Here is a 14,303-nt window from a genome sequence, read left to right as displayed (position 1 = left end):
ACACACTATGCTACGTCAGGTTTGGGGAGAAGTCTATAATATGGGTTAGCTGCATCTACCATGGGCCAAGAGCGTTTGTATGAGTCAATGGAACATCCTCCGGCTCGTTCCCGATTGCCCGCGGCAAAAGGCAGGGCTGCACGCTGTCCCCCCTCCTCTTCGCAGACTACATGGAGCTGTTAGCACAAAGAATTTGGGGTGACCCACAGATTGATGTGATCCTCTCGCTGGCAAGCCCTCTGACTTCTCTGCCGGCATTTTTAGATTAACTGAAGAGCTTCAAGCATCGGGATTTAAAGACAACTTAAACAAATCCCAGATCCTAAATCTAACGGTGTCCCCTGCCCATGAAGAGAGCCTATGGAGACAATTCCCTCTGTCCAGGGCGGAGCATTTCATACCTTATCTGGGTATCCTACATGCCCAAACCATACCAAAGACCCTAGCACTAAACTATGCGGCACTCCTGGACCAGACAGCTAAAACTTTGGACGGGAGGACCCGCCTGAAGCTGGCCTGGTTTGGGCGAATATCAGCAGTCATGATGACTGTACTCCTGCGCATGCTCTACATTTTCCAAACGCTGCCGTTGGTCCCGCCTCCGAAGGCTCTACGTACTTTATAACGCACAATTATTAAATTTGGGGGGGGGGGGAGCAGCGATAACCGATCACTCATTTGGCGCAACCCAAGCGAGAGAGCGGAGTAGGGCTCCCATTAGTCCATAGATACCGACAAGCGGCGGACATCCGCTATACAGTTGAATGTAACTGCAATCTCTCTGAGCAATATTGTTCCTTTATGAACCAAACGGTCGCAGGAGCACATATTTGGCAAGAAGCCTGGCTTCCACGCAAACACAGAGCGTGGGGACTGTATTCCTCCCCGGTAACATCAGCTCTAAAAGTCTGGGATAAAGTGGCCTGCAAAAGGGGCCCAACAACATTCCCTTCATCGATGTCCCCAATAGTGGACAACACCGATTTTCCCCCGGGCCGCAGCTCGGAAGTGTTCCACAGATGGAGAGAACAGGGATGTATACAAATTGGTTCACTGTTTGACCCCAATGGGATAATGCTCTTCGAGCAACTAAGGGAGGACTATTCTCTTCCACAGGCCGATGCATTCCATTTTCTCCAACTGCGTCACTGGGTAACCTCCCCAGAATATCATGCAGCAGCCTCACGACCTCTCACGGTTTTTGAAAAATGGCTTGTGCACAAAGACGACAACAAACATCTCATAGCTCTATGCGATGCTTTCCACGGGGAAGGAGGGCGAACCAAAAGGGTTGCTTCGATGGGAGGAGGAGCTGGGTTGGGCACTCTCTGATAAGGAATGGGCAGACCTACACTATAGGGCGCACCACACTGCACACATCACCGCTTGGACCGAATCGGCCTACAAAGTGATAACATATTGGTATCTCACACCAGCCCGTGTCCACAGCGAGATAAGGGACGCTCGGAGAAGGGCTGCGGACTAACAGGCTCACTGGTGCACTTACTATGGCATTTTCCAAAGTGGACGCACTTCTGGGAACTAGTTTTGGATGAAATAGATAGAGCATTTGACACCACACTCCCAAGCTTTCCAGCATACACCATCTTGGGACTGCTGAACCCTCTGAATTTCCCCCTACGCTCCCTGAAGGGAACACAGATCGCACTAGCGCTGTTGGCAGCGCAGCAAGTAATCCTGGCCCAATGGGGCTCCACGAATATCCCTGACCACACTGCATGGCTACACAAACTCTGGTTAACACTAGAGATGGAACACATGTCCTTAGTAGAGGAGCATAAGGGGGAGACTTATGCTGAGCTCTGGGCCCCCTTCCTCCAGATCCTCTCGACAGAGCTACGTGAGATCACATGCCCCAAATACCTACAAATACTGCGATTATTCCCAGGACGCGGGGCGGAGTCGGTATCACCCCCACAGGTGGGAACCGCAGAACACCACATGTCCTAAGTGGCCAACACTTTCCACATGGCTTAGATGATTAGGCAACTGGTGCGGGGATAGGGTGGTTGGGAAGGTGGAATGGACTGGGGGTTGTTACTTTATTAGCCTAGGTTGAATTGTTTTGATTTTGTACAACACGATCCAGCTATCGCTGCCAGCCTTCAGGTTGTAGGCACAAAGCTGTGTAAAACCTCACCCTCGGACATATGCTGCCGGCCAATGGTTGTAGGCACTCAGCTGTGTTAATGATGCTCTGGATGTCATTGAATAAACAGATTGGTTCCATACCTTAGTAAAACCAAAATATTTTAACATGCAACATTAAAATAATGTAAAATAAATAATTTAAAATATTTAAAAGATATATATATATATATATATATACACACATATACTCATAAAAACAAAAACATACACACAAGTTTACATGTTCACATATATAACAATAAATAAAAATATTTTAATGTATATTTATTAAACAAATAATTATTGTTTTTAATTTACTATGATAAAAACAAAAATTTAAATATATACTTATAGATTTAAATTAAACAAAATATTAAAACCACTACAAAACATTAACCTAAATTATTAAAATATTTAAATATAAAATAAAATAAAAAAATATTAAAAATTACAAAAAAATTATTATCCTACTAAGGGCCTAATTATGACATCTGCAGAAAGCCATCCGACAGCTCTTCGGAGGCTGTCCACCCAACATCATAGGTTCCCATCTGATCGCTGTGTTACAATACTGGTGGTCGGAGGGGAAACCCACTTTAGAATTTTGCTGCTCTTCCGACAGCCTCACAGAGCCCGTTGGGGCAGCGGGCGTAATAGTAATCCCATAATGACGGTAGAGCAAGCCTCGGCTCCGCCATTAGGATTACGATGTTGCTTTCCACCTGTCCTTTCATGACTTTGGGGGCCCCTAGTAAGGCCCACTGGCCCTCCGCTAAGGGGCCTGTCGGAAATCCATGGTGCCCCCCTTAAACATCCCTGCACCGTGCGGCAGGCGCCACATGGTGCTTGCCACACGGCGCAGAGATGTTTGAAACATCTATTTTTCGATTGCAGCTTGTGTTGTAGCCTTTTTCTGGCTATTGAAAGATTGATGTTTCTGACCGCCTATTGGGCGGTTACATCCTAATTAAGTGGGTGGAACCGCCGACTTATAGTCGGGCTGTTCCATTCCGGTACGATGTCGGTCAGGCGCTCGTCCCACCGACATCGTACTTAGGCCCCAAGTTCCCACACTATACTCACACAAACCTAGAAACCTACTTAAAATATAACTAAAATAAAATAAAGTATAAATGTTTTTAATGATCAATTAATTATTTATTAATACATGAATACCAAGGGCCTTATTTCAACTACTGCGGTCCATGGAACCGCCATAGTTGTGGCGGCAGTCAGACCACCGCCACACTGTGGGACCGCCTGCAGTATTATAAGTGTGATGGTTGGACCGCTACTACCACCGCGGATTACAGCGGTCTGGCAACAGTTCGTTGCCAAAATATGCTGGTGGTGCTGCAATATTTTGAGTTGCCTCACCGCCATTCTTTTCATTACGGTCACACTACCATGCAAAGGGTTGCGGTGAGGCAACAAAGAGGGCCCTACAGGGCCCCCTTGTGCCTCTGTGCATGGGGGGGCATACAGGGGATCACCTGTTACGCCCCCCTGTAGTTATGCCCCCCCATTCCTGCACAGGAAGGAATACACAACATGGTGCATTCCTTTCTGTACAGGCACATGCATTGGCGGTCCAGTGGCGGTGCTGTTTAAGGCTCACAATCAGCCTTTATACAGCACTGCCGCGAAACCGATATGCCGCCCACCCGCCATACCACAAAATTACTTGTAATAGGGCGGGCGGCAGTGAGTTTCAATAGTTCTCGGGAAAAACAGTGGAGTGCCGCCCGCCCCAGGACCGCCGAAACTCATAAGGTCCTTAATTGTTAATATCTACTCAACCTATGCCGTATGCCTCAACAAACACAACAACCCACACCTAAAATATAAAGTAAAAATATATAATGATTAAACAAGTTACATAATACATTACAATAATAATTTCATAATTACTTAACTTCCCACCCTATACACCTACAGACCCACAACCCACAGCTAAAAGAAAACTTAATATATTTACACAATTCACATAATTAAAAATAACTTAATTAATAACTTAACAATCATTAATCAATTACTTAATGAACGTCCTACCCTATACCCCTACAAACCCAATTACCCGTACCTAAAATAGGCCTTAAAAAATATAATTAAACAATTTACATAATTCTAAATTAAATAATTGATAGTGAATTTGAATATGTCTTATTATTTATACTTAACTTCCCACCCTGTACCCCTACAAACCTTTCACGATTAAAAACTATATTTAAAAATAGTCAATTATACAAACAATATTTAACATATAAATAGGGCTCCCGGCTTTATGGTATTTATATTTTTGTCATTTCGTCTGTATTTATCCATATTTATTTTTTGCTAATTTTACCTGTATTTATCCATATTTATTTAAATTTTTGTGAAAAAATGAAGCTGAAGTGTGTATATTTCTGCATTTATTTAACTGGTTAATAATACACTCGTGCCTGAACGTCTGACAGGTTTCAAATATATATATATATATATATATATATATATATATATATATACATACACACACCCAGATGATAAAATATGCACTTATTCCCATTTTTATCCACATTTAAAAATAAATACAGACAGGAAAATAAATGTTTTTCAGTCTGTATTTATCTGTAAAAATCAGTAAAAACGGAAAACAGGAAGCCTTACATATAAAATATATTTATAAATTAAAACACAATCATTATTAAAAAATGATATATTTTTAACTATATTATTGAAACTGATATTAAAAACAAATTCTTGAAAACTACATCACCCCAAAAACACCGATATTCTTGTCAACGATATTCCTGCATCATGATGTTAAAAACTCGATATTTGTGTAGCTCGATATTTATAATTCGATATTATTTTCAAATACCGCCTCACAATGGGGGAATAATTCAAGCAATGTTTAGCTATGAAAGGTCCAATGCTGGAGAAGTAACAATATTTCATATGCGGTTAAAATTGAAGATGATAATGCATATATGGGAATTGCTGTGATATATATTGAAACAAAGTACATTTGTGGAGAAAAACATCAGCAGTTAATTGAGTCCAGCAGCAAAAAGATAGAAACATTACGAAAATTGAGTAAATACAGAAACTTTGCACAGGATCCCCTTGGCCTGCATTAGGTACAAATCAGGATCACAGAAATATTTTAATTGATGGAAATAACCAAAATACAGCTCCACAAACTCAAACACACACATTAAAATGCAACAAATGTTTTCTTTACCGAAATGGCATAGCTTTATAGAAGATGTTCAATGGCTGTGGACCAGCTGTGTATTTGCTAATTATGAGTGGCAGAATTATCTGTAGAGGTACCATTGGAACAGCCATCAGAGCCAAATGTTCTTTGGGGACACCTTGCTCAACTAGTTTCAGTCCAGTCACAGCATCAGCTGCTGAGAACCCAACCTGCAATAGATGCAATATATTTTGGATTAATAATGTTTGTAGAGTAACCACTAACAAAACACACAATCTCATGGTTTTCAGAATACTCTCATTCAATACAGTTTTTACACTTCTAATTTAATAATCATATGTCCATATGTATTTTTCACAGCATGCAGCCTTCTGAAAGTTGGGATGTCCATTCAGCAAAAAGAAATAAGCAACACAAAAATGGTGAATTTGCTATACCACATTCTAACGACCAAAATATACAAGAAACCATCTCTACATTTGAGAATAGCAATGCTCTTTCCAAATCGAAACACATGAAGTTAATAGAATAAACTTGTGATAATGTGACTAGAAAGTTTAGGAAACCGTTTTAAAACTATAAATGGTCAAAGTCTTGTTCAATGCAGAGATGTACTAGGGCGATAAGGAGTGGCATTTGCTTTCCAATGATCACACAAAAGGCAGCATATTACATTTTCTCAATAAACTACAGTACAAAATAAAGTGACCTTTATGGCCACTAAATTACTCCTAGTCCATATGCTCTCTTCTATTCTCAACTTGCATGGTGCCATGCCACCTTGGGTAGAGCCTAAAACGGACTACTTCAAATTGTTAACGCAAGACTTGCCAATTGCAATGAGGCTCAAACAAGGTTTAAGTCCTTGCTCCAATTTTATCCAACCTATATTTCTGATTTTTGACCTTCTTTAACAAATGCAGGAGCCTTACCTCTTAAAACTAGGTGCGTTGATGCCTATGCTGCTGTGTATAGACAATAGAGTCATCTTAGATAGAACTACTAGGGGCTTCTATCGCACCTTAGATCGCCTTGATCACTATTGTTGAGATAATAGTTTGAGAATTAACAGAAATCAAATGTATTCGTTTTCAGAAAAGGGTAATTATTAAAAATGCATTTAAACAAACAGGGCTCAACTGCATAATTATTTAGGAATTTGGTTTCACGACAACGGGAGCCTTGTGCGTCAAGCAAAATTAAAGTTAAAATCCCAGTCATTAAAATTTGCCAAGTTCTCCAATAATTTGTCTGGTCCATTGATCAAGCTAGCATTAGAAGTAACCAAGAAGAAATTCATACCTGCTCCAAACTATGATTTTGAAATGCTTCAATCATCCCAGACAATCCTTCTTGATGCAACTCATGCAACATATATAGATGAGTTCTCAGTTTGATATAACAGCAAGTCCTGCAAGAATTATACTTCACAATTGCAAAATTGGAAATCCAGATTCAGAAAATAACTAAATAAAACATGCTACTGTGGACCCAACTTGAAAAAGGTGAAGGATAAAAAAATCTCTTCAAGCTTCAGCCAATGTTAAAAGTAACAAATATGCAAGCAGCTTGGAAAATCCAACTCCTATGGTGGCTTTTCAAAAGAATTTTAAAGAAACAATGTATGCCATTTCTTTTGCATCCGATCTAAAACATGCCAATTCTGCTAATAACCCCCTACACCAGAGACATACTGCAGCCTTATCTGGTAGGTAGCATATCCATTAAGCTTAAAGCCTACACCAGAGTCCCTTTTGGTCAATTTGACATCGAGAAGATGCATCACACTGGAAAAGTCAAAGATCGGTTGTTTGCAGCATCAGTCATTAGGGCAAGGAAAGCTTGGCCCATGTTCTTTGTTGCAGTCAATCTCCATGGTGAAAGGAGAGCTTTATTATTTTCAGCTTTTCGATAACGCGTGATGAGAACACGTGCAGCAGAAAAAGAATGTTTAAACACTGCAGATCTGCAACTGGCCTATGGTTTGACATTTATAAAACTAGCGCAGAATACCTTGGGTTCATAGACTTAGGATCCAAAGCCTTTTAAGGAAATTCTGATGCATTTTAACATTTGCATGGGAATCCAATAATGTGAATTGATTGTTTTTTTCTACGTAGTCATCAAGTAGAAAGATTTTAGTAGCTATAGCAGTTCCAAATAGTACTATAAGATTTTCCTGGGTGTTTTTCCTGTTTAAGCATTATTGATATTGTAATGGTTTTAATGACCTGCACAATGACTGACCATGCTACTGACAGCCTCAGCTTTTAGGAAACAGGACATGAAGGATGCAGCTCGTCTGGCAATTAGGATTACAGAAGCAGTATAGTCCAAGTCTAGTCTCTGGAATGTAACAAAAGGCTAGCCGATAGACTGCAGATCTACAGTTACCAACAGACAGAAAACAATATCATGTCCGTCATCAATGGTATGTATGCTCAACCTCCATTGTCGAGAAATAATGGGGAAATAGAAAGGAAAAGAAACAGTATCCATATTTCTTTTGAGAGGGAATTCTTCAGTAGCATTATTTATTTTTTCTTTTCAAGATAAGGCCAAGAAGCATGAAAGAAAAAACTCTCAAACCTCTGTATACTCCTGATCCCACTACACCAACCCGCACAGGCCCACCAAGCAGCTCTAGATGACTGGTAAATTCTCATCACAATCATCAGCTATGGTTGACCTGTCAGCAGTAGTAACTAAACCTCTACGTTAACCTCAAAAAGCAAGTCCCATCTCAAATCACTATTGCACTGAAACTTTCACCAGAGTAAAATCAACTGACTTGTACTTGCAGCACAGCCAATGAGCAGTTTGGCCATTAGTCGTGGCCACGATAGTGAGTTCACAAAGGGCAGTTACACCAGGAAATAGTGTGGCACCTAGGAGCAGGTGGGACATTCACAGGTCCATTTTAGGCCCCTCCAGTTACCTCGTCATATGTTGCTCTGGCAGAGTAGTGTCCATGCTAAAGTCTTATCTGGTGCCAGGCTGTTCACCTTCAATTAGACTGAGATTTGTCACTCACCCTTGACTGCCACAACTCGAGTCCACCCTTCGATCCTGTGCAGCACCAGATCTCCTGTGTCCTTGAACAGGGAGTGGTGGATTGTGCTGGGGGAATCAACAGAGATGACCCTGAATCACACCTTCCACTGAGCAAGTTAACTGAGAGACCACTTGTCCAGTCTGGTGGAACAAGCACCAACATACAACAGATCTCACTACAACAAAATCTTTTCTTCTAATAAAAATTATCAGTTGGGTCCACATACCATGCAGCAGATGGCCATCTTGCTGCTCACCAGGCCATGCCCTCCAGTCATGTGATATTTAATAGCTTTCCAAATGAGTGGAAAATGATTACCCAGGCATACATCTGGCACAGTATTCACTTCCAAGCCTGGCTCTGCTGGATGTCCTGGGAGATATGTGATGATGTCCAATGACTGTTATTGAAGTTATTGGGCAGCAGTTAGTAAATTTGCTTTTGTATTCAAGATGTATTAAAAAAAACAAATTGCAGGTGCCAAGGCATGATTTTTTTTTATCGTCAGAGAGGAGCCAAGTGCTAAAACTCAGCAATCATATGGAGCGATAGAAACTTATCCTGTCAACAGACAGATGAGGGTTTTGCGGCTCACTCTACTATTGAGTAAACTCCGGCTATCTTATTTGACCCCATGCTTACAGGTTTAAATCCTAGTGGGTCCACCAAGTGTTTCATGCTTGGGGATTTTCTGACGGGCCGTTTACTTTATCAGACCATACTCTGCTTTTGTACCAGTTTACCTGCATCTCATCCTCCCGGCTCACTCGAGGCGGCGTTTTTGAGAAATATACAAAATCAGTCGCAACCTTATACTGGCAGCAAGGCACGCCTATACTTTTCAAATTGAGGATCATCTATTCTTGTATATAACTTTTTGGAGTGTCCGTTTTGCCCTATATCGACAGTCACAGTCGAATTTGCGTGTATGGGGTGCGTCATTCATTGGTACCCGTACTTCCTGTCAGACCAGCATTCACTTCTGAACAACGAGTAGCCGCTTATCCTACAAGCTGATTCTGTATGAATATACAGTGTGTTAACGAGGAGCCCCTTCACCTCGTAGTCTCAATTTAATAAAGAGACTCATTAGATGGGAATCTTGACCATTGTATGATTACTTCCTACTGCACCCTGATGAAGGAAATGGTGGACTTCTTGGTCTGCTCCGAAACGCGCGTCGGCGCTTTGGCTGTTCATTGACTGATATGAAGAACTTGTGTAATTGTGCATTTCTGTATTTTTTTCTTTGAGTAACATTTATGTGACATACACATGTTTCTTGTTGCGTTTCTTTTTTCTTTTTGCTTTATTCACATGTTAGTTTTGCTTTATTGTATATTGTGAGGTCTGATTCTGTGTCACATTATTATAATTGTTTTTTGTATGTGGGCTCTTTTAGGTATTTTGCTAGTACAAATCATTGAAATTGTGTAAATTGAATTGTCTTTTTTATATTACTGTTTATATAAAAATAAATCTTTAAAAATAGAAAATACTCTTTTTCTGTGACATAATGAGGCTTTAATTATTATGTGTTGGATGTATCACCAATCAAGAAATCCATAGGGGGAGGCCTTTTTGTTGTTAGTAGTTTTCATGCTTTCTAGGCCAATAAAACAAGTTGGATAACAAACATCCATTAGCCCTCGAAAATACGAAAAGACTTACTTGGTGGTTAAAGTGTTTTTTTTGTTGTTTTTTTTTTAAAGACATCTTTATTGACATTTTCATTTATGCATATTGGTATGGTCATAACAAGAGCAGTACTCATCAGGCAGCAGCATATTGAGTGGCATCATTTGCATACAGGTGAATTAGAGTCATACATGGCATATGTCTAAGTGTACAGGTTTACAATACATTGCATAAATGCCAATTATTCTGTATTACTTCCTGCTCCCCCTCATGTATGTGACCCCTGGGGAATCACAAGTAGTATGGTTTGTTCAATATAGACACATTGAACAAGCCATATTAAAAAATGCAAGTTCCTAACTCAGGGTAACTGTTCAAACATGCGTCATCCGGTTTGTCCATTGTCCCATAACATTATAGGTGTCAATCTCCTTGGGGGGGGGAGTGGGGGTGGGGGAATTTACATGTCACAATAGAAAGGATGTTTGCAAGTTACAGGGGGAGAGGGGGCCCTGCCGCCTAGTCAGTCTCACCAACAATTATGTCTTCTATATTTCGTTCAGGGTTTCAGGGGGAACCCTCTATGCTTTCTGTGTCCGCACTTTCACCCAAATGTGCGTCACTTCTAGTATTCCATGATCTCAGCACCTCTGTCCACAGTTCTGCCATTGGGCAGCGTCAAATCCCTCGGGCATCCTTCCTTTGTAATGCCCTCTCCTCTGCCTTGGCCCACATATCTACATCTTTCCCAAGCTGCCACCGTAGGACCCATCGCAGTCATCCATATCAGTGGCATCTGTCTTCTCGCTAGGATCAGGGCCATGTCTGCAAATCTGGAGCCCACCCTCCTAGCCTTTGGTCTGGGAAATGGGTCCAGGAGACAGACCTCCACCGAGGAAGGGTGTGTTTGAGTCAGTGTTTTTTTGATTTGTTCCATCACCAGCCCTCAAAACCCCTGCAGCCCTGCACACTCATGTCATGTGGGCGAACCCTGCATCACGTACTTTGCATCTAGGGCAGCGGCGATCTCCCCCCACCATACATGACATGCAGTCTATGTGGCTTCAAATAAACCATGTGGATATAGTTAAATTGGATAATCTTAAATTTGGTGTTTCTGGACACTCGTTTCGGGCTCTCCAGACTCCATTCCTTGTCCAGTAAGTCTCTCCCTATTCTTGCACCCCATTTTCTGCATGTTCGATTTAAGGGTTTCATGACCATCTCCAACTGTGCTCTATAGAGCCACTTTACTAAGTGTCTAGCTGCCCCCAGCGTCAACAACGCCTGGAGAACATCATGAGTTTTCGGTTCTTGCCAGCCGCTCTGCCATAGGTTCCCAAACGTCCGCACTAATGAGTGGTAAGTCAGGAACTGCACGTGAGGCAGGTCGTAGTGGAATAAAAAGTTATCTAGGGGGATAAGTTCTCCTTGTTGGAGGCAATCACCCACTATGACAATCCTGGCAGATATCCTCTCAGACTGTTGGGCTCTGTAAAATGGTGTGTGTGGGAAATTGTGTGGTAGCCCAACCAGGGACAGGCCCAGGCGTAGAGGGGAGTCCCCGCTGTACGGCACCTCCTCCAGCACTGCAATGCCGTGTGTAGCAGCATGCCCAGTTCTGGAATAGCCACCCTCAGGTGTATGAGCTTGGCCAACAACAATCCTTGATTATCCACCAGGCCTATTGGACACAACATCTCCAGATTCCTCCAGTCCAACTATTGGGCCAGCCATTTGAGCTGGGCGGCCAAGCAATACCATTCGAACCTCTGGTATCCTCTGCAGAACCACCAGCTAGACCCTGTTCCAGCCTCCATCCCATATCAACTCCCGGAGCAGCTTATCTAGATCCGCGAATCAAGTGGGTGAGATAACCACGGGTAAAATAAAAAATGATACAAATGTCTAGAGAGCATAATCATTTTAGACAGCGCTATGCGAGCCATCAGAGGCAGTTTCAACGAGCGCCAGAATTGGACACTTGCCTTAAGGAATCTCACCATTGGCTGAAGATTACCATCACTTAAGTCGTCCACAGTGAGGAATATCTGTATTCCCAAGTATTTGAAGGAGCAGGGCGACCAGGCCGGGTCTCCAGGCAGGCCCTCAGGGCACGGATGTTCGCTCACCAGGTGGGGGAAGATATGGGTTTTTGCTTCCTTCAGTCTGACCTGCCAGGACAGAGTAAACCTCGAGAACGGCTAATGCCAGTGGCACCCGTCTACTTCTATCTCCCAAGTATAGAAATAAGTTGTCGTCATTGAGGAATATACTATAATCACTTCCCCAATACGCATGCTGTGGTGACACCCTTGTTGTCTAAAAGGTTCTGCTAGTGGCTCAATGGCCAGAGCTAACAGGAGTGGGGACAACAGACACCCCTGTCTGCTATCGCTGAGAACATTATATGAATTGGATATCACTCCACCCGTTCTGACCTGCACAGTAGGGTGTGTGTATAATAATGTCACCCATCTGATCTAGCCGCTCCCCAAACCCATTTGTTCCATCGTTGCGTATAAGAAGTTCCATCTCACCGAGTAGAATGCCTTTTCCAGGTCGACTGACATTACAAGGGACGCTGGATAGAGGCCTCTTTCAGGGTGATACACGACATGAAACAGCCTGCGAAGATTGCCAGAAGTAGATCTGGTTGGTATAAAACCATTTTGGTCTTTGTGTATAGGAAACAACATATAAGCCAAAAGTTGCATTGCTAAGGCTTTGCTCAGGATCTTAAAGTCTGTGTTCAACATAGAGAGGGGTTGGAACTCGGAGGTGCACGCCTCTGGAGATTTGGCCTTTGGGAGGGGGAATAACCAGTGCATCCATGGTGGAAGCCTGCAGCACGCCCCTGGTCAATGCTTCCTCATATAGCGTCTCTAGTCTAAGTGCTATGGACTGCGCAAAGGCAGAATAAAAGTCCACTGGTATGCCGTCCGGTCCCTGGGTCCTCCCAGTGGCCATCTCCGCAAAAGCTGCTCTTTCTTCCTGCGCTGCTACCAGATCTCCCTCCCCCAAGACCTTCTCGCAACGTGGGATCCAGCGTCTTTAGTGTCAGGGGTGCTGGAAACTCAGTTACACCTTCCAATGGGTGCAGTTGTTGTTCCCCATATAGCGCCTTACAGAATTCGCTAAATACCTCATTTATAGCCTTGAGAGAGTACAATACTGTCCTCTCTGCGTACGTGATCTGGGTGAACCCCTGGATTCCAGGAGCCCCAACCAAGCAAGCAGCCTACCTGCTCTTGCCCCCCCCCTCACGCACTTGCAACTGGAATTCATGCAGATCTAGGCTCCTCAGACGTTCTAGAGCCCTATTATATGCACTGCTCGTGTCCACAGCTCATCATCCATGGAGATAGAAATGAGTTTGCTGTGGCTGAGCCAAGAAAACCGAATTAGATGCGACCATGGTGCTCTAGGTGCTTGTGCAATATGAAATCTACTATGTGAGCAGAGATTGGCCATGGGCCAGATCATTGGTACCCACCCAAATTCCTCTGGAGCATCTTCGGGCCCTAAGGATTTGTGGCGGCCTCTAGTCTGATTACCGCTTGCAGATCCATTCCAGACACCGACTAGGTCCCTCTACACTTTACACTCTATGCATACTTCATAGAAGCTTGCATTTGGAGCTTCTGCACCCATGAATCTCTTGCTGTGGTGATCTCCAGAAATCCAAAAGTATATCAGAAGGCCTTCCTTCCAAGATTAGGGTCACAAACGAAGGAATGCAGAATTAGGTAGCTCATCTCATCGTTGGCCGAAAGAGTCCAAAATTTGTCAATACTAATTATGCTTTCTTTGCACCTGCATATACATGGGATAGTGTTGAATAAATAGGTCTTACATAAATGGCCTTTTACGGTATGGAGCAAACTTTTAAAAAACATGTTAAAGCCAGTTTAGCTCACTATGTACCCAAGGGTGGTCATCGATAACAGACTCTGTTTATCCAGAACTTTATTTTCACTTATAAGCTGCTGCATGTACAAGGAGTCGGTTATGTGGATAGAACACTTTATGCTCAGGCCACATTCCCATTCAACTGGATTCCATTCTGAAAATTATTTCCTACAATTCCGGGTGTCATTGAACATGCATCTGTTCCAAAAGAGTTTTGATTGGTTTCTCAGCCGACAATACAGGCTCCAGTAACCTGTCCTTATGGCTACCATGAAGTCACCTGATAATCTTCCTCTTTGCTTTGCTGCCATCCTCCGTTGCTTTGGGTAGCACTTTGAAACATCA

The 14,303-nt window shown here is 42.7% G+C and overlaps 1 protein-coding gene across 3 annotated transcripts in view; it reads right to left on the bottom strand.

Annotated features, from left to right (window-relative positions):
* The window catches only part of SLC33A1 (solute carrier family 33 member 1), a 324,811-nt gene that overhangs the window by 116,443 nt on the left and 194,065 nt on the right, over nucleotides 1–14,303 (bottom strand). For all 3 annotated transcript variants that reach the window (XM_085634792.1, XM_085634793.1, XM_085634794.1), the window contains one exon: nucleotides 5,378–5,562. In XM_085634792.1, the coding sequence (XP_085490918.1) occupies nucleotides 5,378–5,562 (185 nt within the window). The remainder of the gene's footprint in view (nucleotides 1–5,377; nucleotides 5,563–14,303) is intronic.

This window comes from Triturus cristatus, chromosome 11, assembly GCF_964204655.1.
Source record: "Triturus cristatus chromosome 11, aTriCri1.1, whole genome shotgun sequence".
Taxonomy (NCBI): Eukaryota; Metazoa; Chordata; class Amphibia; order Caudata; family Salamandridae; genus Triturus; species Triturus cristatus.
This window is presented reverse-complemented; position numbering and strand designations above follow the sequence as displayed.